At 40.3% G+C, this 23,127-nt stretch overlaps 1 protein-coding gene across 4 annotated transcripts in view; it reads left to right on the top strand.

Annotated features, from left to right (window-relative positions):
* Positions 1-21,467, top strand: part of USF3 (upstream transcription factor family member 3) — a 50,873-nt gene extending 29,406 nt beyond the window's left edge. For 3 of the 4 annotated variants that reach the window (XM_014792242.2, XM_004436573.3, XM_087439604.1), the window contains 3 exons: positions 1,287-1,369; positions 6,394-6,490; positions 9,301-21,467. In XM_014792242.2, coding sequence (XP_014647728.1) covers positions 1,287-1,369; positions 6,394-6,490; positions 9,301-15,779 — 6,659 coding nt within the window. In that variant the 3' untranslated portion in view covers positions 15,780-21,467. The remainder of the gene's footprint in view (positions 1-1,286; positions 1,370-6,393; positions 6,491-9,300) is intronic. The other variant, XM_087439605.1, reaches the window with a different exon arrangement.
* Positions 21,468-23,127: the final 1,660 nt, after the last annotated feature.

The following is a 23,127-nucleotide window of genomic DNA, read 5'->3' as shown; positions in this document are numbered from 1 at the left end:
GAAAATGTTATTTATGGAAAGATGTGTTGAACACTAGTGGGATATTGCTCTTCCCCAGAATGGGAGCTGACTGCCATTGAATTCCCCTTTATCACTTGGGTAGAGTCTTAATGTTGTTGTTTTTACCTCCACACATTTAAAAAAATCCACTCTTAGATAACAAGAAATACTATTTTAGAGAATGCAGAAGAAAGGTGAGCTATACTTTATTGCTTTGCTTTTTTTGTCCATATGAATTAAATCTAATCGTTTTTGGCCATATGAACTAAATTTTTTTATTGGAATCAGCTGTCATATGGTGCCATAAATATATCCTGATAGTAATTTATTAAGAGAGAGCAATTAGATGTCATTGAAAAGGATGTCCTTACTGCTAGATTATGAAGCAAAAGTGCATATTTTACAAAACAAGACCTGCCTATGCTACGATCTGAAAGATCATCCTCTTAGAAGGACTGGAATTCTTTGTTAGAAAGGAAGATTTTAGAAAACTTTCTAACAGAAAATAGCCAAGACTAATGTTTCTACTTACAGAGTCTTATGGAAGTTATTCAGATCATTTCTTGTATCTTCTTGTACCTTTCATTCAACTTTTAAAGTTGTAGCACACAAGCCTGGAACATTTCTCAGTTAACTGAGAAGTTGTTAGTTGCCCAGTTTCTTAGATGGGAAAAATTCTTCATGGCCAAAGTGAACAGCCTAGACCCCATAGAAAAATCCACACCACTGCCTTTTCTTGTCTGTTTTAAGTCGTAACTAAGAGCTTTTTCTATTCCAAAAATGCCTTCTAGTCATCCTAAATGGTATTTTAAGGTTCTTTAATCTGTCTAGAAAGGTCTCATTTACCCATTTGCTATAAAGAAGCAGCTTTCTAGTAACTTAGCTTGTTAGTGTGTTCTTGAAATTTAATCATTAAAATCTCTAGTAATTACTTGAAATATAATATAATAATGGTCTAATAGTAATGTAATATTAGCAATTTCTGTTTATAATTTGAATTTGATTATTATAGATCACATTCTTTAAAATGCTAATAAAAGTATTGCTTATATCAATTTACATATATATCACTAGACTTAATATATATATGTTACATATATATATAACACTAGACTTAAAATATGACATTCTTAGAAATCTTACTATAGTTATTTGTTTTCAGTAGATACTGTTTGATAAAATTGTCTTAGGGATTTCTTTACCTAAAATTTCTTTACCCAGGAAGAAGTAGGCACTTTGGCAGTAGTACTATAAGGTTTGATAAATGGATCTTTTCCCCTATCTAGTGGAGAGGCATAGAAAGAAGAAAATCAATGCTGGGATAAACAGAATAGGAGAGCTGATCCCATGTTCCCCTGCGCTGAAGCAGGTAAGAAGTCCACTCATATTTTCATTCATTACTTGTGAACAGATAATTCCCTTAGTTGTTTCTGTGCTCAGAATGATTATTTTTGTTCCCTGCCATTTATGGTTTCTGGAGTTAATAATTGCCTTGTTTTTCATTTGCTTAATTTTCTATATACTTATCTTTAATTCTTCCCACACTTGCAATAGTCTTTTAGTACAGTTTTCTACATGATCAAATGGACCATATAATTTCTCAATTTTTAAGATCTTGAATTACTCAGTCCCATGATTACATTTATATATGTGCCACTGTATTTACCAGCCATTTCTTTTAGTTTCTGCTAATCATATTCTTTACTATCTTTAAATTCTTACCTGGAATCCTCGAAGGATCTCTTCTTTATTTTATTCTCCATGCCTTATCAACCTCCACTAGTCCTTAAATCTCATCTTATTAAAGCTGGCAGTTTTCCCTAATGAAGATAGCTTTTTGTTTCTTCTGATAATGAGGATAAAGTGTGCTCACTGCAAACAAAACAAAATTGAAACAATATGGAAGGCATAAATAAGTTTAAAAAATAATTGACATCCCACTCCCAAGTTATCACCACTATTAAAAATGTTGTCACACATCTCTCCAGACACTGCTTTATGAATACATCTGTATACATACCCAGTGCTGTTTCACAACCTGCTTTGTCATTTTCACTCAGTGGTACATAGTAGATGTTTGGTTGTGGATACCTTTCCTCATATGAGCTCTTTCTTTTTTAATGGTGATATAGTATTCCCTTATAATGGAATATCATAATTTGTGTTACATTTTGTTGGTTAACTTTTAATTAAATTAACATATGCAAAAATTAACATATACACATAGCAAAATAGCATTAAAATGCTTAAAACAACAAACATTGCTCTCCTGCCTGCCTGCCTCCCAACTCTAATACAGCTCCTTAGAGGCAACCATTCTCAACTGTTTCTTCTGGTATTTACCTTTATATTTCAAAATAACATGCTTAGGGCCGGCCCCGTGGCTTGGTGGTTAAGTGAGCGCGCTCCACTGCTGGCGACCCGGGTTCGGATCCCGGGCTCGCACCGACGCGCCGCTTCTCCGGCCATGCTGAGGCCGCGTCCCACATACAGCAACTAGAAGGATGTGCAGCTGTGACACACAACTATCTACTGGGGCTTTGGGGGGAAAAAATAAATAAATAAAATCTTTAAAAAAAAAAAATGCTTATATTACTATATCTTAATTTTTCCATTTTAGATGTTGTCTGTTGACTTCCTATTATGCTTGTCCCTTGGCTTCCCCTTGTCTAATCCTCCCAATATAATTCTACCACAACTTTTGATTAAATCGGTATTTAGCTTTTATGTTATTAAGACTGTGTAAAATGTTATTTACGGTTGAGCCAAGGAGTCTACTATTATGTTTCATTTCATATGTAACTTTTGGTTTTTTTGGAGTTGATAATTGCCTCATTGTTTTTCATTTGCTTAATTTTCTATATATCTATCTTTAATCTTTTCCACACTTCTGGTGTCTCTTAGCACAGTTTCTACATGATCAAATGTACCACATCATTCCCATTTTCCCTTTTTTTTCCTTTAAGACTTTACTTCTGGAACCCTCTACCCTTCTTTTTCAATCTCAATTGGTTGGTCTCCTCCAACTCTTCTGTTTTTAATTTTAGCTCCTTAATTTTAATTTTCTAGAGTCTTTTTTCTTATTCTCTTCGTTCTTTTTCATATCACATATTTGTTTCATGGACGCAATATCATCTCATCTCCAAGAATGTTGTATAGGGTTTTTTTTTTGAAATTTTCTTCTGTTTTCTGTGTTGTCTTGGTTTCTTTTGATATCCTCTTTTTCCTCTTTGTTTTGATGTTTTGTCTGTCATTTTGGAGACTTTTCTTAAATGTTGATTGATACTTAGCTGTTTTTTATATTTGAGAATGAGGCATTAAAAAGCTGATTGAATAGGCTCGTCTTTTGGGGGCTCTAACTTTTGAGTGATTAGGTGGTGAGCTAGTGTTGTTGTGGAACTCAAAATATCAGTATTTCTAGCTTTTTTTCTTTTGGGGGTAGCTATTAATTTTTATTTTCCAGAGAAGAATCCTTCAGCCTCCTACCTAAGCGTGGGAATGGTGGGAAGAGGAGTATAAGGCTAGTTGCCGTTATTCTGGGAGCTGGGCTGGGGAAGGGGGTGCTGGAGAGTTTCATGCTTTAGGAGGCAGAGTTTTACTTTACCCCCCTGTTTCACTTAGGAGGCTCATCTTGCCCACTTCTGTTCTAAGTATTCCTGAGGCTGAAATTCTCTGGTTCAAATTCACAGAAAAGAAACTTGTCTCCTGTGGTTGGGGCAAGAAAGGGAAGTTATCCAGCTGCATAGAGTATGTGTGTGTGGGTGGTTCTTATTAGTACATAAGAAGAGTCTTTCCACCAGTCCCCTCAATTTTAACCCCATACCTCACCCCACCTTCCATCGTAGCTGGAGCTTCCCGGTCCTGGCTTTCCGAGGGCCAGATTAATTTGCTCGCTTCTCAGCATTATCTCCCTCAGCAAGGTCTTAGACTTAGTTTCTTTTCATTTTCCCCTAAAGGGTGGTACTTAGGCTTGCATAAATGTGTTTTTTTAGTCTTTTTTAAAATTTACTTTCTGTTTCCTTAACACAAGAACAAACTTAAGGGCAGGCATTATGTCTTCTGATTTTTTTCCTTTCTCCACATCTCAGTGTATACCTGCTCAGTAAATATTGGTGTTTGCCCAGTAAAATCTTATTTTCCTGCTCTCGGCTTTTATTCCTACATGTTTCTCTGAAAGGAAACCATAATCATTTCCTTTCCTTGGTGTCCTAGAATGTGCAATGGAAGTCAGTATTTGGTTCCCAGAAGCTGAGTAGATTAAGATTTTGTTTACTATTGCTACATGTCCCCACCCTGTCTGCAGTTGAGAGGCGGTAGGTGGCCATTATCAGGTTCTGCCTTTGTCTCAACTCTTGCTTTAAGGAAGGACAATATCAGTTTTCTCTCTCTAAGATAAAGTAATTCCTGGGTTGTATTGGGTCTCTGTTGGGACTCAGCTAAGGAACCTAGAATTGTAACTTGCTGAACCAAAGCCCTAAGTCACTGATTCCTACATGAAATGAGCTATTTGATAAAGTACTGGAGATATTTAATAATACACATACTGGAGGAGAAGTTAAAATTTACTGCAACATTTTTAATAGCTGGAGAATAAAATACCAAAATACCTTTTACACAGCTTAAATATGTATCAGTAATAAACTGGTTAATGAGATAAATGCAGCTTTTAGAAAGTATAACGTAGATGTAGATATCTAAATGCTATATGGAAGTATCTCCAAGATATATTTTTAAATAAAAAAACAGTAATGTAACATACTGTTTATAGTATCCTTCGATCTGGCGTTTTAAAAAAGATCTATAAAGATGCATGTATTGGCATAGAATGTTTCTGGAAGGATACACAAGTAACTTTATGGTGGTTGCCTCTGGAGAGCTAAAGCCAAAAGGAATGTTACTTTTCATTACATGTCCCTTCATATTGTTTACATTTTTTTGCCATACACATGTTATGTTTTCAATTTTAGGAATTGTTAATTAAGAATAAAGAATAAAGGAACATGTTGACATAAAATACAATCTTTTTGAAAAAGCTTAGGACTGGAATATACCGGGAGCGTGACACCAAAACTCAATCAAGTGACGTTGTTTCTCAACCTGTTATTTAGAATAGTGTGTAGTTGTGGTTGACAGAGTAAATAACATTAAAATCTACAATCTTTATGGGGTCTTGAAGGCCCTCTCTGACCTCTTCTCCTGCCACTCTTCCCCTTTATCCTCTGCTCCCGTCTGCTCGCCTCCTTACTGTTCCTCCAACACGTCACACACAGCCCTGCTGGGGTCGCTCATCCCGCTCCCTGGCCCCTCGTGCTCCAGGTGTCACAGGGCATACTTCCTTGAACTCCTGCAGGCTTTTGCTCAAATACTGCCTTACAGAAAGGCCTTCCCCAACCTCCCTATACAAAGTAGATTATAGCAGAATGGCTTAGTCAGTTTGGGCTGCTATAAGAAAAATCTCATAGACTGGATGGCTTAGACAACAGACATTTATTTCTCACAGTTCTGGAGGCTGGAAGCCCAAGATCAAGGTGCCAGCTGGTTTGTTTCCTGGTGTGGGTGCTCTTCCTGGTTATGTCCTCACATGACAGAGAGAGAGCGATCACCTCTCTCGTGTCTTTTCTTCTAAGGGCAGTGATCTCATTCATGAGGGATCTACCCTCCTGACGTGATCACCTCCCAAAGGCCCCCCTCTAAATACCATCACATGAGGGATTAGGGTTTCAACGTGAATTGTGGGGGGATACAAACATTCAGTCTACAGCACAGAGTAACCTCAGCCTTCTATCTGGCCCCCTCCTTACCCTGCTTTATTTTTCTTCATTGCACTTATCACCACCTGATTCTATATATACATATATATATTTATTTATTTAAAATATTTCTCGGGGCCGGCCCGGTGGCGCAAGTGGTTAAGTGCGCGCGCTCCGCTGCGGCGGCCCGGGGTTCGCTGGTTCGGATCCCGGGCGCGCACCGACGCACTGCTTGGCAAGCCATGCTGTGGCGGCGTCCCATATAAAGTGGAGGAAGATGGGCACAGATGTTAGCCCAGGGCCGTCTTCCTCAGCAAAAAAAGAGGAGGATTGGCGGATGTTAGCACAGGGCTGATCTCCTCACAAAAAAAAAAAATAAATAAAAAAAAATAAAATATTTCTCAAGGGCAGGAACTTTGTTTTGTTTATTACATCCCCAGTGCCTAGAACAGAGCCTGACACACAGTAAATGCTCAGTAAATAGTAAATGAAGATGAATAGTAGAAGCTTTTGAATATGGTGCCTGTTTCAAATTTTGAAAAGCTATGTATCATATATATGTGATAAAACCAAAACTTTAAGTTTCTTCTGGCAAGTTCCTACCCTTCAGTGAAACTTTTAAGTGGTTAATTTTCTTTGGCAGAGCAAGAATATGATCCTGGACCAAGCCTTTAAATATATAACAGAATTGAAAAGGCAAAATGATGAACTCCTGCTTAACGGAGGAAACAATGAACAAGGTAAAGATTTTAAGATTCTTACTTTTTGCTGTTATTTCAGTGTTCAGGCCTTTGAGTCACAGTGCAATTTATATTAGGATATAGAAGGCTTTTTTCCCCCCAGACATTATTAAGACCATGCATTTAATGGGTCTGTGAGAATAGTGTTGCAAATAAATGCATCTTAGTTTACCTCTTTGCCCCTCTCTGTGAGCACCTCTGATCTTACAGGTATACATAATTTTGATTTGTGTACTTCATGTTTGCTTAACTCATGATACAAATAATACTGAATCTCCTCTATTCCAGTTGGATCTTCCAGCGAGGGGAATCCCATAAGAGGATGTAGGGGGAGATCCTGCTCAGCGTAACTTAAAAACGAGATAAGGATATGCCTGTGCCAAGGCCTAACTGTGAATTAACTCAAAAGGCCAAAACATTCAGTTTGTAATTATTTATATTGCATGTAATGTGTGCATCAGACTGCCTGATCATTTAATGATATTTGATTATTAGATAGAGGTGACTTTTTTATGCTGTCAAATGAGGTCTGTTTTTCCACTTGCACTGGAGAGTTTCCTTATAACAGCTGAAAAGAAACATCCCAGGCAAGTGTCAATTTCAGAATGGTAGGCCAGTTTGAATTGTCCTTTGTGGCTCTGACAAGAGGAGAGAGAGAATTTGCTGTGACAACTCAGTAGGTCACCTTAAAAGGAGAGAAACAAAGGCAGAATTTGCTGAGGTGGGGGCAGTGCTGGGCTGTGTTAATTGTAAGAAGGGGGAAGGTTACTGGAAAGCATATCGAGAAGCTCAGCATTCTGAATTCTCCTTGTGTACTTTTAGTTACCTGACAACTTACCCCCTCAGGTAGGTCAGCTGTCTTTTATGGTCTAGGACCTGTTTTATGACCTGTCAGGTAGTTAGATACATAATATACGTTTGGTAACCATTTTGAGGTACTCCACAAAGAGAATGTTAAGGCTAGAATGATGTGTAGACTGTTCTAATGAGGGATCCTTTGGTTTCACAGCCCAGGGGCTGAGTCACTCAAGTTACCTTAGGGAAAAGGGAAGCTGTTGAAAAAGTACAAGTTGTGTGAGGCTCGGGAAAAGCTGGACAGCCAGGCGAGGGGTTGAGGCAGCACCTGAGGCACCTTAAGTCTGACTACGTTGTCATCGTCCTTTCTTTGGTCCTTTTTGTGCATCTGCTTTCTCTCCTTCTCTTCTCCTGACAGCTTCCTCCGCATGCTCACTGTCCACGTGACAGTCTGTACAGTGGTCAGAGCAGTGGCCTTGGGAGTCGGGCTCTCCTGGGTTTGAGCCTCATTCAGTACCTTTGGCCAGTTACTTAACCTCTCCAAGTCTCAGTTTCCCTATCTTAAATGAGGGTGATCATAGCATCTATCTGCTTGACTTCAGACAAATTATGCTGAACCTGTTTCTTACATCTGAAAATGGTGATGACAGTAGGCAGTTCCCGTCTCCTGTTATGAGGATTAAAAGAGATGATGCAGGTAAAGCACTTAGAGGAACACCTGGCACACAGTAAACGCTCGATAAATGTTACCTGTTACCGCTGTTGTTGTTGTTATTATTACTATTATTATTAAATGAGACAGTGAATGAAAAGTGCCAGGCATATAGTAAGTGTGCAGTAAGTGAGAACAATCATCTCATTATTTGGTCCATAATAATTATCCTTTAATTTCTAGTGTCCATTAACACATTGGCATCTTTATTCTGTGTCTGCTAGTTTAAATGGGTGAGAAAAATAATCCGCTAGTCTCAGCTCCTCCTTGTGGGAACAGAACTTCTCGTTTCAGGCTACCTCATGGCATGTTGGCCTTGAGGACTGGCTACCTCTGGCGGAGGGAGCAGGGAGAGTACCTACCACTGTGGCCAGGCAGATGGGGATGTATGGGGTCACAGAGCATAAATACCCGCAGCCAAGGCTGCCCCATTGGTAGGATCCATGGGTGAAGGTCTCTCCCTTAGGAAGGCGTCGGGCTGTGACAGGTGTCTTCATTACTCAGTAGTGCACATACATTGGCCCTGCCAAGGAAAATGCAGGTTCCGTTGTTGATGATTTCTTTGGTGATCCACCACTTCTTACATGTTTCTGCTTGGTCTCCATTATTTCAAAGGGTAAAATAGAAACTAGTTTAAAGCCATTTAGGGCCGGCCCCGTGGCTTAGCGGTTAAGTGCGTGCGCTCCGCTGCTGGTGGCCCGGGGTCGGATCCCAGGCACGCACCGACGCACCGCTTCTCCTGCCATGCTGAGGCCGTGTCCCACATACAGCAACTAGAAGGATGTGCAACTGTGACATACAACTATCTACTGGGGCTTCGGGGGAAAAAAATAAATAAATAAATAAATAAATTTTAAAAAATAAAGCCATTTATAACAGAGACTATTACCATCATAAGTAATGCTGGCTGTTGCAACATTTAAATGCTGTTATATTGATATTCAGTGTGATTTTCCTAGCATGTTACCATGATATCAGTATGTCTTCCCTTGCTTCACCTTTGTAGCTGCCCTACTGGGGATTTTTGAATTGGGAATTTTTAGATTTCTACATTATGAGTAATTTTTGACCTTTGAGTTGTTGACCTTTAAAAGTATATACTTTTAAAAGGATGAGATAGAGGTTTGAGATACCATTCTAAAAAGAAGAAAGAACTTGTATTAGAATAGAGCTGAAGATTCTTAAATGAGGCATTTAGAATGCTAGAATTAGAATTCAGTAGTTTAGTACACAGTTCTTCGTAAGTTATTGTCAATATTGACATTTACAGGTAATTTTTTCATTTTTATTTTTAATATTGTAGCTGAAGAAATTAAAAAGCTACGTAAACAACTGGAAGAAATTCAAAAAGAAAATGGCCGATATATTGAATTACTGAAAGCAAATGACATATGCTTATATGATGACCCCACAATCCACTGGAAAGGAAATCTTAAAAACTCAAAGGTCTCTGTTGTTATTCCCAGTGACCAGGTTCAGAAAAATATCATTGTTTATTCCAATGGGAGTCAGCCTGGTGGAAACAGCCAGGGAACAGCTGTTCAGGGGATAACCTTTAATGTTGGTCACAATTTACAAAAGCAAACTGCCAATGTGGTGCCAGTACAGAGGGCTTGCAATCTTGTGACTCCTGTGTCTATTTCTGGAGTTTATCCTTCTGAAAACAAGCCATGGCATCAGACCACAGTTTCTGCACTGGCTGCCAACCAGCCTGTTCCTCTTTGTCTTCCTGCTACCATTTCTGCTCAAAATATTCTCGAGCTTTCCACCTCTGAAAGCGAATCGAGCATGCTTGGTGCCACCAGTGGCTCACTTGTCGCTGTTCCTGTTGGGCCTGAACCTCAACAACATCATTCCTTACACACATGTCTAAATGATCAAAGCGCTTCTGAAAATAAGAATGGGAAAGAGAGCCCCAAATTATTGAAGAAAACAGTCCCTTGTGCCACAAGCATCCCCTCCAGCTCCTCAGCAACTGCCACTAAAGCACACCATGGAAGCAAGTCCTGCCTGAGCATACAGGATTTCAGAAGTGATTTTCAAACCACCTTTGTTGTTTCAGTTACCACCACAGTCTGCTCCCAGCCTCCCAGATCTGCAGGTGATTCTTGTCCAGCGAGCATTAGCAGGGGTGCAGACACAGCAAGTGGTAGCACAGTGGTGGCCCCATCTGCCCCTGGAGGAGGGGAGACCACCACTCCTGTAAGCACTCTTTCTGCAAACCCTTTGGACAATGGCTGGGCTCTTTCTTGTTCTTTGCCTTCTTCAGCTGTTAGTGCTTCAGATTTGAAAAACATTAATAGCCTTACCCGAATTTCCTCAGCTGGAAACACGCAGACAACGTGGACTACTTTGCAACTGGCAGGAAACACTATTCAGCCCTTAAGCCAGACACCCTCTTCTACTGTGACTCCAGTATTGAATGAGTCCAGTACTAGCCCCACCACAACCAACCACAGTAGACACGTGGCTACAGGCATCAACTTGAATAATTCCTTTCTGGGAGATGGGCAGCCGGTTGAGCAAGTAGTTGTCACTTTGCCTTCTTGTCCATCTTTACCTGTGCAGCCACTAATTGCCCAGCCACAAGTTAAATCTCAGCCTCCAAAAAATATCCTTCCATTGAATTCAGCAATGCAGGTGATCCAGATGGCTCAGCCAGTGGGGTCGGCTGTTAATGCAGCTCCAGCTAATCAAAACGTTATCATCCTTCAGCCACCCAGCACCACCCCATGCCCAGCAGTGATGAGGGCAGAGGTTCCCAACCAAACGGTAGGTCAACAGATAGTAATCATACAGGCAGCTAATCAGAATCCTTTGCCACTCCTCTCGGCTCCACCTCCTGGTTCTGTTCGACTCCCTGTCAACGGAGCCAATGCTATAATAGGGTCTAATAATTCAGTACAAAATGTTTCGACCCCACAAACTTTTGGAGGAAAGCATCTCGTCCACATATTACCAAGACCTTCATCTTTATCAACATCTAATTCAACACAGACTTTTTCTGTTACCATGTCAAACCAACAACAGCCTCAAACCATTTCTTTAAATGGACAGCTCTTTGCTTTGCAGCCTGTGATGTCTTCATCAGGAACTACAAATCAAACCCCTATGCAAATTATCCAACCCACCACCAGCGAAGATCCAAATACCAATGTTGCCCTGAATACATTTGGCGCGTTGGCCAGCCTCAATCAAAGCATATCGCAGATGGCTGGGCAGAGCTGTGTGCAATTGTCTATTGGCCAGCCTGCCAATCCTCAGACTGCTGCAAACAGTCAAACTACCCCAGCTAACTGTGTTTCATTATCAACAACCGTAGCACCTCTCATGACAACAGATAATTCAGCCACACTACCCAGTACTTATAATCTGGTGACTACTCCCTCATTGAACACTGTAGCTTGTTTGCCTAACATGAAGTCAAAGAGGTTGAATAAGAAGCCAGGTGTCAAGAAACACTTAGCAGCTAACAAGTCAGCATGCCCCCAGAATGTAGTCAGAGATGTGGGAAAATTAGACTGCCCCAGCACTGAAGGCTCAGCAGAGCCGTCCTGTAATGATGGACTGCTGGGAAGCCTCCCTGTGGTGTCACCATCTGTGGCTGTGTCCCAGGCAAATAGCATAAGTGTTTCTGGTTCACATTCTTTGGATGTTCTGAATTCTGAATCCGTGATACCTGAGTCTGTACCCAAATCTAAGTCAGCAGAAGAGTCTAGCTCACCCTCCCAAGAATCTGTACCAACTGAACATTTTGCAGTGGTCCCAGCAAAATCCAAAGATTCTGCCCCCACTTTGCAACGAGAGACATCTCAGGATAAGCCTCCGACTAGTTTTGCATTGTCAGATGCTGCCAAATCCTGCACTTCAGCCCACGTGTTGATTCCATCTCCAAATGATCCCCATATTTTGGGTTCTCAGGTTTCTGGCTTGTCATCTACCACGAGCACTACAAATACTGACTGCGTTTCTGAGGTGGGAATCATTGCTGAACCTTGCAGGGTTGAGCCAGATTCATCAGATACCATGCAAACCACAGGTCTCTTAAAGGGACAAGGTTTAACTGCATTGCTATCTGGTCTTGCTAAAGAAAAAGACCCCCAGAAATCATCGCTCTCAGTCCAGGTGGACCATCCTGACTTCTCTTCGGAAAATTCTAAAATAGTTGATTCAAGTGTTGATTTACATCCCAAGCAGGATCTGTTACTGATGAACAGTGATGACAGAGATCCAGGACAGCATCATTCCTGCATCCCTGATCAGGAGGTTATTAACGGTTCTTTGCTCACCAGTAGGCAGGCTGACTCGCCCATGTCAACTAGCTCTGGCAGTAGTCGTAGTTTCTCAGTTGCATCCATGCTTCCTGAAACAACTAGAGAGGATGTCACCAGCAGTGCAACAACTAATACGTGTGACAGCTGTACCTTTGTAGAGCAAACTGATATAGTCGCTCTGGCAGCCAGAGCTATTTTTGACCAGGAGAACCTTGAGAAGGGAAGAGCTGGCACCCAGGCTGATATAAGAGAAGTGACTTCAAAGCCTTCGGAAGCATCATCTTTAAATGGAGACCAGCCTTTCAAAACACAGATATCGAAAGAGACTGGCCCAGGACAGGCAGAAGCAACACCAAATGAATTTAATTCTCAGGATTCAGTTGAAGCAACTGTGGATAGGCCCCTTGAAAAACCAAGTTGTTCTATAGGAATTAAAACATCAAATGCCTCTTTACAGGTTTCAACTTCTCAGTCACCAAGCATCACCAGTCTAAGCGTGAATAATCTTATCCATCAGAGCAGCATCAACCATCCTCTGGTCAGCTGTGCTGGCTTATCCCAAACTTCAGAGCAAACACCTGTTCCTGCAACGGTTAATCTGACTGTTTCATCTAGCTCCTATGGCAATCAGCCTCCTGGACCGTCTCTGATGAGCGAATATTCCCAAGAACAGTTAAATACTATGACTGCTGCCATACCAAATCCACAGATTCAAGAGCCACTCTTAAAGCCAAGTCATGAAAGCCGTAAAGACTCTGCTAAGCGTGCTGTCCAGGATGACCTTTTACTGTCTTCAGCTAAACGTCAAAAGCATTGTCAGCCAGCCCCTCTCAGGCTTGAAGGTATGTCTCTGATGAGCCGAACTCCAGACAGCATTTCTGATCAAACTCAAATGATGGTTAGTCAGATCCCTCCCAACTCTTCGAACTCAGTTGTGCCTATTAGCAACCCAGCACATGGAGATGGCCTTACACGATTATTTCCACCTAGTAACAACTTTGTGGCCCCTGCATTGAGGCAGACTGAAGTTCAGTGCAGTTCTCAGCCTTCAGTTGCGGAGCAGCAGCAGACCCAGGTCGGTCAGCATCTACAGGCCCTGCAGCAGCATGTTCCAGCTCAAGGGGTCTCTCACCTGCATAGTAACCATCTCTACTTAAAGCAGCAGCAGCAGCAGCAGCAGCAGCAGCAGCAGCAGCAGCAGCAAGCAGGACAGTTAAGAGAGAGGCATCACTTATATCAACTGCAGCATCACATACCTCATGCGGAGAGCTCTGTCCTCTCTCAGCCCCATAATGTCCATCAACAGAGAACTCTGCAACAGGAAGTTCAGATGCAGAAAAAGAGGAATCTTGTTCAGGGCAGTCAGGCCTCTCAGCTGTCCTTACAAGCGAAGCACCATGGAACTGACCAGTCTCGACCCAAGAGTGGTCAGCCACATCCCCACCATCAGCAGATGCAGCAACAGATGCAGCAACACTTTGGAAGCTCCCAGCCAGAGAAGAGTTGTGAAAACCCTTCAACTAGCCGGAACCACCATAACCATCCCCAGAACCATCTCAATCAAGATATTCTGCACCAGCAGCAGGATGTTGGAAGCAGGCAGCAAGGTTCAGGGGTTTCTTCTGAACATGTATCTGGGCATAATCCAATGCAGAGGCTTTTGACATCAAGAGGCATAGAGCAGCAAATGGTGTCCCAACCAAGTATTGTGACGAGACCTTCAGACATGACCTGTGCGCCACACAGGCCGGAGAGAAATCGAGTTTCGAGTTATTCTGCTGAGGCACTCATTGGCAAAACATCTTCTAATTCAGAGCAGAGGATGGGTATAACGATTCAGGGTTCCAGAGTTTCAGATCAGCTTGAAATGAGAAGCTATCTTGATGTTCCCAGAAATAAGAGTTTGGCCATTCATAATATGCAGGGTCGTGTGGATCATACCGTTGCCTCAGATATCCGCCTTCCTGACTGTCAGACGTTTAAACCAAGTGGAGCCAGTCAACAACCCCAGAGTAATTTTGAAGTACAATCTTCAAGAAATAATGAAATAGGTAACCCTGTATCATCATTGAGGAGTATGCAGTCCCAGGCTTTTCGAATTAGTCAAAACCCTGGTCCAGCACCAATCGACCGCCAAAAGAGATTACCTTATCCACCAGTTCAGAGCATCCCAACAGGAAATGCTATCCCACCAAGGGACAGTGAAAATACATGTCACCAAAGTTTCATGCAGAGTTTACTTGCTCCTCACCTTGGTGATCAGGTCATTGGAAGCCAGAGATCACTCTCAGAACATCAGAGGAATACACAGTGTGGTCCATCCTCTGCAATTGAATATAATTGTCCACCAACTCATGAAAGTGTCCATATTAGAAGAGAGAGTGAGAGTCAGAATAGAGAAAGTTGTGACATGTCCCTAGGTGCGATTAATACCAGGAACAGCACCTTGAATATTCCTTTTTCGAGTTCTTCTTCTTCAGCAGATATTCAGGGTCGAAACACAAGTCCCAATGTTTCTGTACAGAAGTCCAATCCCATGAGGATTACTGAAAGTCATGGGACCAAGGGCCACATGAACCCTCCAGTCACAACCAACATGCATGGGGTTGCAAGGCCAGCTTTGCCGCATCCATCTGTGTCTCATGGAAATGCTGATCAAGGGCCTCCTGTACGCCAAACTAATTCTTCAGTTCCGCAGCGATCAAGGCATCCCTTGCAAGACAGCAGTGGTTCCAAAATTCGTCAACCTGAAAGGAATCGTTCTGGAAACCAAAGACATAGTAATGTCTTTGATCCAAGTCTTCCCCATCTTCCTCTGTCTACTAGTGGCAGTATGATTCTTGGACGCCAACAACCCACTACAGAGAAGAGAGGAAGTATTGTTCGTTTCATGCCTGATAGCCCACAAGTACCTAATGATAACTCAGCACCTGACCAGCATACACTATCACAAAATTTTGGTTTTCCTTTTATTCCCGAGGGTGGCATGAATCCACCAATTAATGCTAATACTTCTTTCATTCCACAGGTTACTCAGCCCAGTGCCACTCGAACTCCAGCCCTCATCCCTGTAGATCCTCAAAATACCCTACCCTCTTTCTATCCCCCATACTCTCCTGCTCATCCTACACTGTCCAATGATATTTCAATTCCCTATTTTTCTAATCAAATGTTCTCAAATCCTAGCACAGAAAAGGTAAACAGTGGAAGTTTAAATAACCGATTTGGATCAATTTTATCTCCTCCTAGACCTGTTGGGTTTGCCCAACCAAGTTTTCCTCTCCTCCCTGATATGCCACCAATGCACATGACCAACTCCCACTTATCTAATTTTAATATGACATCTTTGTTTCCAGAAATAGCTACAGCTCTTCCTGATGGCTCAGCAATGTCACCTCTGCTTACGATAGCAAACTCCTCTGCCTCTGACTCTTCCAAGCAGTCCTCAAACAGACCCGCCCACAACATAAGCCATATTTTAGGTCATGACTGCAGTTCAGCTGTTTAAATACCAATGGACTAAATGTAAATGTGACGGGTGAGACTACACGTGTATTTGTGTGTGTGTGCACACATACATGCACATCAAGAGAGAGATTGTGTGTGCGTGTGTCTTTGTGTGTGTATAATTCATTTACAGTTATCTTCTGAGTGTAGGAAAGCCGTGTCAGAGATGATGTGAACACTGGGTTGTCAAAAACAAATTATCTCTCATTTTTAATGGCATGGTGTGCTTTTTTAATTTTCCAAGCATATTTGCATTTTCAAGTTTGATATGTGATCTTACATTCCCTAAATAGTAATCAGCTGGAAATTGGGGGAGATTATCTTGGTATGTGCTGGGTAATAGGAAGAAACCTAGATTTTAAACTTGGTTGTTGTTAATTTGTAAAATAGGTAGTTGAGTTGCTCTCCAAAAATCCAGACAGTTCAGTATAACGCAATGACTCATAACCAAATGCTGCCTGATATCAGCATCAAGGACATTTCTCACCCATGGCAGGTGCTGAATTAATGTAGAAGGAACGTCCATGGGGAAAGTCAGGCAGTTAGCAGATAAATGAGTTGTTTCATCAGCTTTCCTTCCCAAGGTTTGGTTAGGGTGGAGGCTTCTTTCTTAATTATAACAATTCATAAATTACCTGAATTTCATGTCTTGTGTTTCAAATTAGGGAGCCATGTTATCCTCTAATGTGCCAAGATCCTGTAAAGCAGTCTTCCTTAAACACTTAGCCTTAAAAATAGAAAGCTGAAAATGAAGCACATAGATGTTCTCAGTTTTGTGCTCGCATTTTGCATCAGGCCAGAAGGGTGAAAGCAGCTGCCTCGTGGATTTTCACGTGTGTTTAGTTAGAGGTTGTTTAACTAAATTGTTGTTTCATCAATTGAACTTTATTTTAGTATTCTCTCTTCATTCTATTTATTTGATCTTGAAATAAATTCTTTTCCGTTTGTTTAATCATTAGGGACTGATCAGTAAATACTGTATTTGGAATCTACACGATTATTTGAGCCTTACTTTTTAAATATTTCTGAGCAGAGTCTTAAGCTCTGTCAGTATTTTCATTTACTGATATTTATATTTAAAATATGGCATTGTATATTGCATTATTATCCTTCCTAGTAAAATTATAATGAGAAGATGAATTTGTTCATTATTTTTCCTGATGGTAGATGTGAAATGGTGCTTCAAATAATTGTCTTTATATATGTCCGTGTGTGTGTGAGTGTGTGTATACACAGACATAGATTTTAAAGTATAAACTGGTCCTCTGAAAATAGGCCTGCCATCTAAAATGGGAAATTGAGACGTGAGACCTGCTGAAGAATAGAAAAGCTTGATGTAGAGGTTTTAAAAAGCCCCATAGAAGTTAATAATAAATGTAAAATATATATATATACTCATATATTGAATTTTGAATAATTAAAAAAAACAAAGAATCAACCATATATAGTCATATTCTCAAACTCGTTACTTGTTGTTGTTCTATTCTGCCAAAAATGGGATGGAGTGGGAGAGATGCATGTAAATTGTTCTGTCTGCTCAGTTAACAAAGTGAACCCAAGGACCAGCATTTTATTTTTTCCTCCTTAAAAAAGCCTCCAAAGTCTTGGTTAGAGCAGTGAACTGCAGCCAATATCTCTTCTAAAGACTCAGCCAAAGGGTCATCCGTGCCTCCTCAACTGTTCTTACCAACCTTTCCTGTCTCTTCCTGCTGCCAACCCGAGCAGCTTCCTGGGGGGTGAAAAAAATATTGAAAACAAGAAAAACTTCTGTAGTTTCCCCCTTCAAGATGGTCGTGGGGAGGAATAAGAGAGCTTCATGAATAAGTTACATAAATAAGACTACAGGTAAACACAGTAGTTAAAACTTTTAAAGGAGGAAAAAATGTGAGTTTTATGACTTGTGTTTTCAGTTAACTGAGTTTTAAGCTTTAAGTTTTTCTTTGTACTTGGAAGGACCAATCTGGCAATTTCAAGGACAGTTTTCAATGGGTTTGAGTATTCACTCTCCCTCCTTCCCTCTCTCTGACACACACATACACACACGCGCTATCGGAAACCGGGGACTGTTAGGTATAATTGGAACCAAAGTAAGAGGCTAAGGAGAAACCTAATTTGAGCACTGCAATGGAAAGACCTCAGAGCCCGGCACTTCCAGAAATTTCTCTGTGGCATTGGTTGTATTTTTCTGTTCAAAGATAGCATTTATATTTCTCAGAGCTTTCATTCCAAGCATATAACACTTTGATCCCAAATGAGTCTTTACCCCTAAATAAGGCTTATTTGACCATCTGAGGAAAGATGTGACCATCTGCAAATAATTTGGCTCCTGCTTACATGTAGCTCTAATTATCTTACAGACGTGTGCATATACATGTAAGAGGTCATTTTACGTATGAACTCAGTTCTGAAAGTGTTCGGATCATAGTAATCTTATTTGATTTAAAAGCACAAGTGTATGAGATTTACCAGCAGTATTAAGTGTTTGGTAATTAGAACTACATGATTTGGGGGAGGAAGTTTATTACTTAATATCTAGCGATCTCTGGGTATAATTTTTGGCAAAGCAATGGCAGAGAACATAATCAATTTTGGTTATAGTAAATTTAATGTTATTCTGGGCTTGCTAATATATCTCTATAGAATGTAAAACGATTTCCATAAATAATTTTGTAATTTCTGGAAATGCACAAACTTATGAATGAGTCATAAGTGAGAGTCATTGATTAAATCATTTCTCTTTTATTTAGTTTTATTGATCATATAGAATCAGTTACAGAAAGTGGTTGATTCCTTTAAACATTTAACACAGTTAACTTCTAATGAGGTGAAAAATTTCAGATTTCTCATTGTGTGTAAACTTTTAATGTGTCAATCATGGATAGAAGAAATCAAGTTTGAAGTCATTTCTTTTTTTGGTACATACAGGTTGTTTTGGAACGTTTTATGCCGCTTCAGGAAATTTTTTGTGTGTGTGTGTGAGGAAGATTAGCCATGAGCTAACATCTGTTGCCTGTCCTCGTCTTTTTGCTGAGGAAGATTGGCCCTGGGCTAACATCCATGCCCATCTTCCTCCACTTTATATGGGTAAATATACTGCAAACCCCAGGCCGCCGAAGCGGAGCGTGCAAACTTAACCACTACGCCACCAGACCGGCCCCAGGAAATTTATTTTTGTTTTTATTGTAAGACATTTTCTGGGTACTGTAGATGGCACCCTTTTTCTAAGTAGGGAGTGAGAATTCCAGAGTGATCATGCTTTATAAAATTTAACATATCAGAACTGTGGAAAGAGAAGAATGAGGAGGGAATGTTCTTTTGCAGCAATTACCAGTCACATATCAGGGTGAACTGCAGTGAGGATCAGCTTTTTAAAATCAGCCTTCTTAAAATACACAATTATTTAAACATTTTAAAGATAATTCATTTGCCTTGCTCTTGCCTTCTAACATTAGCCACTTCATGGAGAGGCTAAAATTTATACTCCAAAAAAATGTGCAAACACTTTTTAATGGGAGTAAAGATTTAAAAATTCGAGAAAGGATAAAGACTAACATGCATCTTAGCTTTGTTCTTCCTTCGATACGTAGGTCCCTAGGCTCATGTTCTTCCGTCTGCTCCGTGTCAGGCAGGTGGCAGGGAACCTGGTCATTTCCTGAGCAGGATGGTTACTCCTTTGCCTTGAAATGTTTATTGGGCCCCCCCTCTATTGGATCAGTGTGAGAGGGAGTCATACTCCCAAATCAGTGATCCCCAGTTCCTTGCTTTGGGAACCACTATGTCTCCTATTCTATTAAGAGGCAACAAGAATTTCTTGAACTAAAAGTAGTTCACAGTTGATTTAAGATATCTAATGTGCCATATAGCTCTGTTCCTTGTTTTGGTGAGCTTGTTTTTTTCCCATGGAGGAGTGAAGAAAAGGCAAAGGTGGTACCAGAATCAGATGGCTTTGGGTTGATATGCTTAGAAACCTGGAAGTCGTTGTTGTAATTCTGCTGTTTGTATAAATCCTGCCTTTGCCTGGAGATAATCGCCCATGGCTGTGTACTTCCAGAGGGCATTCGTAATAGCCAGATGCACTAGTGTGAAGTTAATCTGCGATTGATGATTTTATGATACCTATATGCAAATTAAAGGCCAGAAATTAGTTTCTTCTCAAGATAGCTTTTGGCTGAGTGCTACCATTTCTCCTTCCCCAGAACTCAACAGAAAGGGTATTTTTTTTTTTTTTACTTAACATACTTTCCCTGCATTCCCTCACTTACTGTGTGAGCTTGAGAGTTTCTACTAAAGTCTGTGGGGGACATCAGGTTTAGAGTGAGGCAGTCCAGACGTGCTGGAAAGAAGTGTTGAGGACCTTCTTGGACACAGAGCTTCTAGTTCTGCCCACATGCCTCTACCCTGGTACTGCACTTTACCTGAGACTGTGCCTCTGGTCCTAAGACCAGCCATTGGAACATGTGACTCACCTGCTCTGGTAGAGCAAAGGACCAGCTGGAAGGGTACATGCTGTGTAATCACCTAGAAGACAAGTACAGCTGATGATTCTCATTGTTGCCTTATCATTCTCTGAGCCATCTTTAATGCCGATCTTGTAAAAAACTTACTAGTTAGAAGCAAAACTACTCTTAAATTCAGAGCTCGTATGTGGTACAACATTCTTATTTCTAGAGTTGCACACACCTTATCAACTGTAATCTTTTTTTGCTGCATGCATGTATTCAGATGCTTCATAAACATGAACCAACTTGGGTTGAAAATATTGGAAATAATATCCAAATTGATGTTATTTTGGATGACTGCATAGTCTGTCACTAGAGATTTCATGAGACAGAAGATTACTCTTCATTTGTAATTTAACACTTTTTTTTAAAAAAGATTATTATTATTTTGGGCTCAGTTGTATGTACACCTATACACCATACTATGTCATAGGAACTTAATGTTTGCTCCATCTAAAGCCCCTCTTCACTTTTCTGGATCTCTGTTCCGCTATCCCCTAAGTCTTAAAACCATTTTTCATCTCTGAGGTCATTGAGGCACTGGACTTGACTATATTGGTAACCTTTAAGGGGAGTTGAACTGTTGATCTGCCAAGAAGAAAGGGACCAGACAGTGTTGCTTAAAATGCTGCAGTTGTGTTACTGTGAAGAAAAGATTTGCTTCCACTTTCAGCAGGCGTATATATATATATATATTCATTTTGGTAAAAATAGGTGGAAAAATCTGAGAACATAATTACGTTCACAAATTGTTTATAGATACACTGGGTGAGAAGCTTACTGTAGGGCAGTCACCAGAAAAAACGTAAATGTAGTGCTTTCAATAGTGTCATATTTGTATGTATTCCTATGCCAGCATTATCTGCTGTGCATGGTGTCCCATGACTGTAAATTCCCTGGTTTATAATTCCAATGGGAACGAATTTGTTTTGTAACGGAATCCAGAGCAGATGTGTATAATACGAGCAGGCTTGTCCTACAGTTGTAAATAAGAATAGGTCCTGTTTATTTTGACATCTTTTTACAAATGCATTGTATTAGGGTGTGAATATTCTGAACCATGCTCTTGTTTAAAGTTTTGAAATTTTTATTGGTAAATGTAACATTTTAATGGTTGTAATAATTATTTGTATAGATATGAATATAGTATTTTATTTAAGAAAATAAACTTTGCATTTTTGCATTGTGAATTCTGTCTTTTCTGATCATTGCGTGTGCCTCTTCAAACCTGGTATTAAAACGACTTATCTTGCATACTGAAGTTTTATATTCAAGTAATCTTTAAATTTTGCCCAAGTGTCTAAAAATGACACCATGACACCTTTCCCCTGGGGATTGTGTTCCTGATCAAAGAGTCAACCTCGAATAAATCATAATTGGGACCAGTCCTGTATTGTTAGAGTACACCATATGCCTCTATACTTACTGTAAAAGGTAAAATTAGAGTTTCAGCTCTGGAAGAGTATTGAGAGATGACTCAGGTTAAACTCTCCTTGTGTATTTATAGTGGAGGAAACTGAAGCACAGAACCATGGGACCAGAATTAGGTTTTTCATTACAGCGACATCAACTTGGTCACATCTCACAAGCATGAAGTTTGAGGGGAAAAAACATGTTGCAGAGGAACTTGTACAGTGTACAGCTATATAAAGTTTAAATGCCTATACATCAAACAATTTATTGTTTATCGATAGCCTACAGATGTGGTAAAAATTACAAATTAAGGAAATGATAAACCCAAAGTGCAGAAAAATGAATACTTCTTAGGAAAGGAGGGAGGGGGGTGGTATCAAAAACATTGGTATGTTCTGTTGAGTTGGGTAGCAGACACTCGGATTTATCTCATTTACACCTGGAGTTTTTGTCTTATGAATGTATAGAATGTATCCTAATATTAACACAGGTAACATGAGGACCTTAAGAGATCATTTACTCTCACATGGACTCCAGGAAATTAGTGCTCACAATATTGTCCTTGTCCTAGCTTCTTGGGAATTCAGATTTAACGCTCAGTGTTCTGACTATCAAGTGTTTGGTGTTCCTCCTACTGTTGCACTGCCTCTCACACACAGGTCACGGATGTATCAGGTATTTTGATTACAAGGAGCCCTAATGTGCCATAAAGGGTATGCAATCCATAAAAATGCAACTGCTATGCATAAATCTCCCTAAAATGAATGTGCAAGTCATAAAAACTATATACTTTAAAGTTTTGTTAGCTTTCCAGTCTAGTTAGACGTTTGAGGAAAATGATTTTAATAACTTACATCTCTTTAAAAAGCTATCCAAGAGATTATCTCTTTTAGGTAGCATATAGTAGCTAGTGGCAGGTCATCAATCCCACTGCAACAACTAGAACAAAAAGATAAATTAGAAAAATCATTAAAAGATACTAAAACCCATCAAATGTAAGAAGACTATCTGAACAAAATTCCACAGAGAGAGAAGCCCTCCCTAGGTGAGCTGGGATCTCTGGTCTGCCTTTTTTCCCCGTTGGTGACGTTTGATGAGTCTGGGTTGAAAAGAAAGAACGAAAGCTCTCATGATTTCGTGAAGCTTAGGAGACATTCCCGCTGGAGGTAGCAGTCTCACCCTCCAGACATTTAAAACAGAAGTGAACTGAATCTAACTACAGCTGCATCCCAGCTCTCACCCAGCTCCACTCTCCATCTGCCTAACAAAGGAACAGTGTGATCCCTCTCGGGTGGAAAATAACATTGGCTTCAGTCTCCACAGTTCTTTTATGTACAATGTCCAGGAAAACGTGACCAATAAGCAGAAGGAAAAGCAGACATATGATAGAGGAAATCAACAACTCAAAAGCCGATCCTTGGAAAAGTTTAAAAAACA

Source organism: Ceratotherium simum, chromosome 15 (genome assembly GCF_057802395.1).
Source record: "Ceratotherium simum simum isolate JZ-2026a chromosome 15, ASM5780239v1, whole genome shotgun sequence".
In the NCBI taxonomy this organism is placed as follows: domain Eukaryota; kingdom Metazoa; phylum Chordata; class Mammalia; order Perissodactyla; family Rhinocerotidae; genus Ceratotherium; species Ceratotherium simum.
This window is presented reverse-complemented; position numbering and strand designations above follow the sequence as displayed.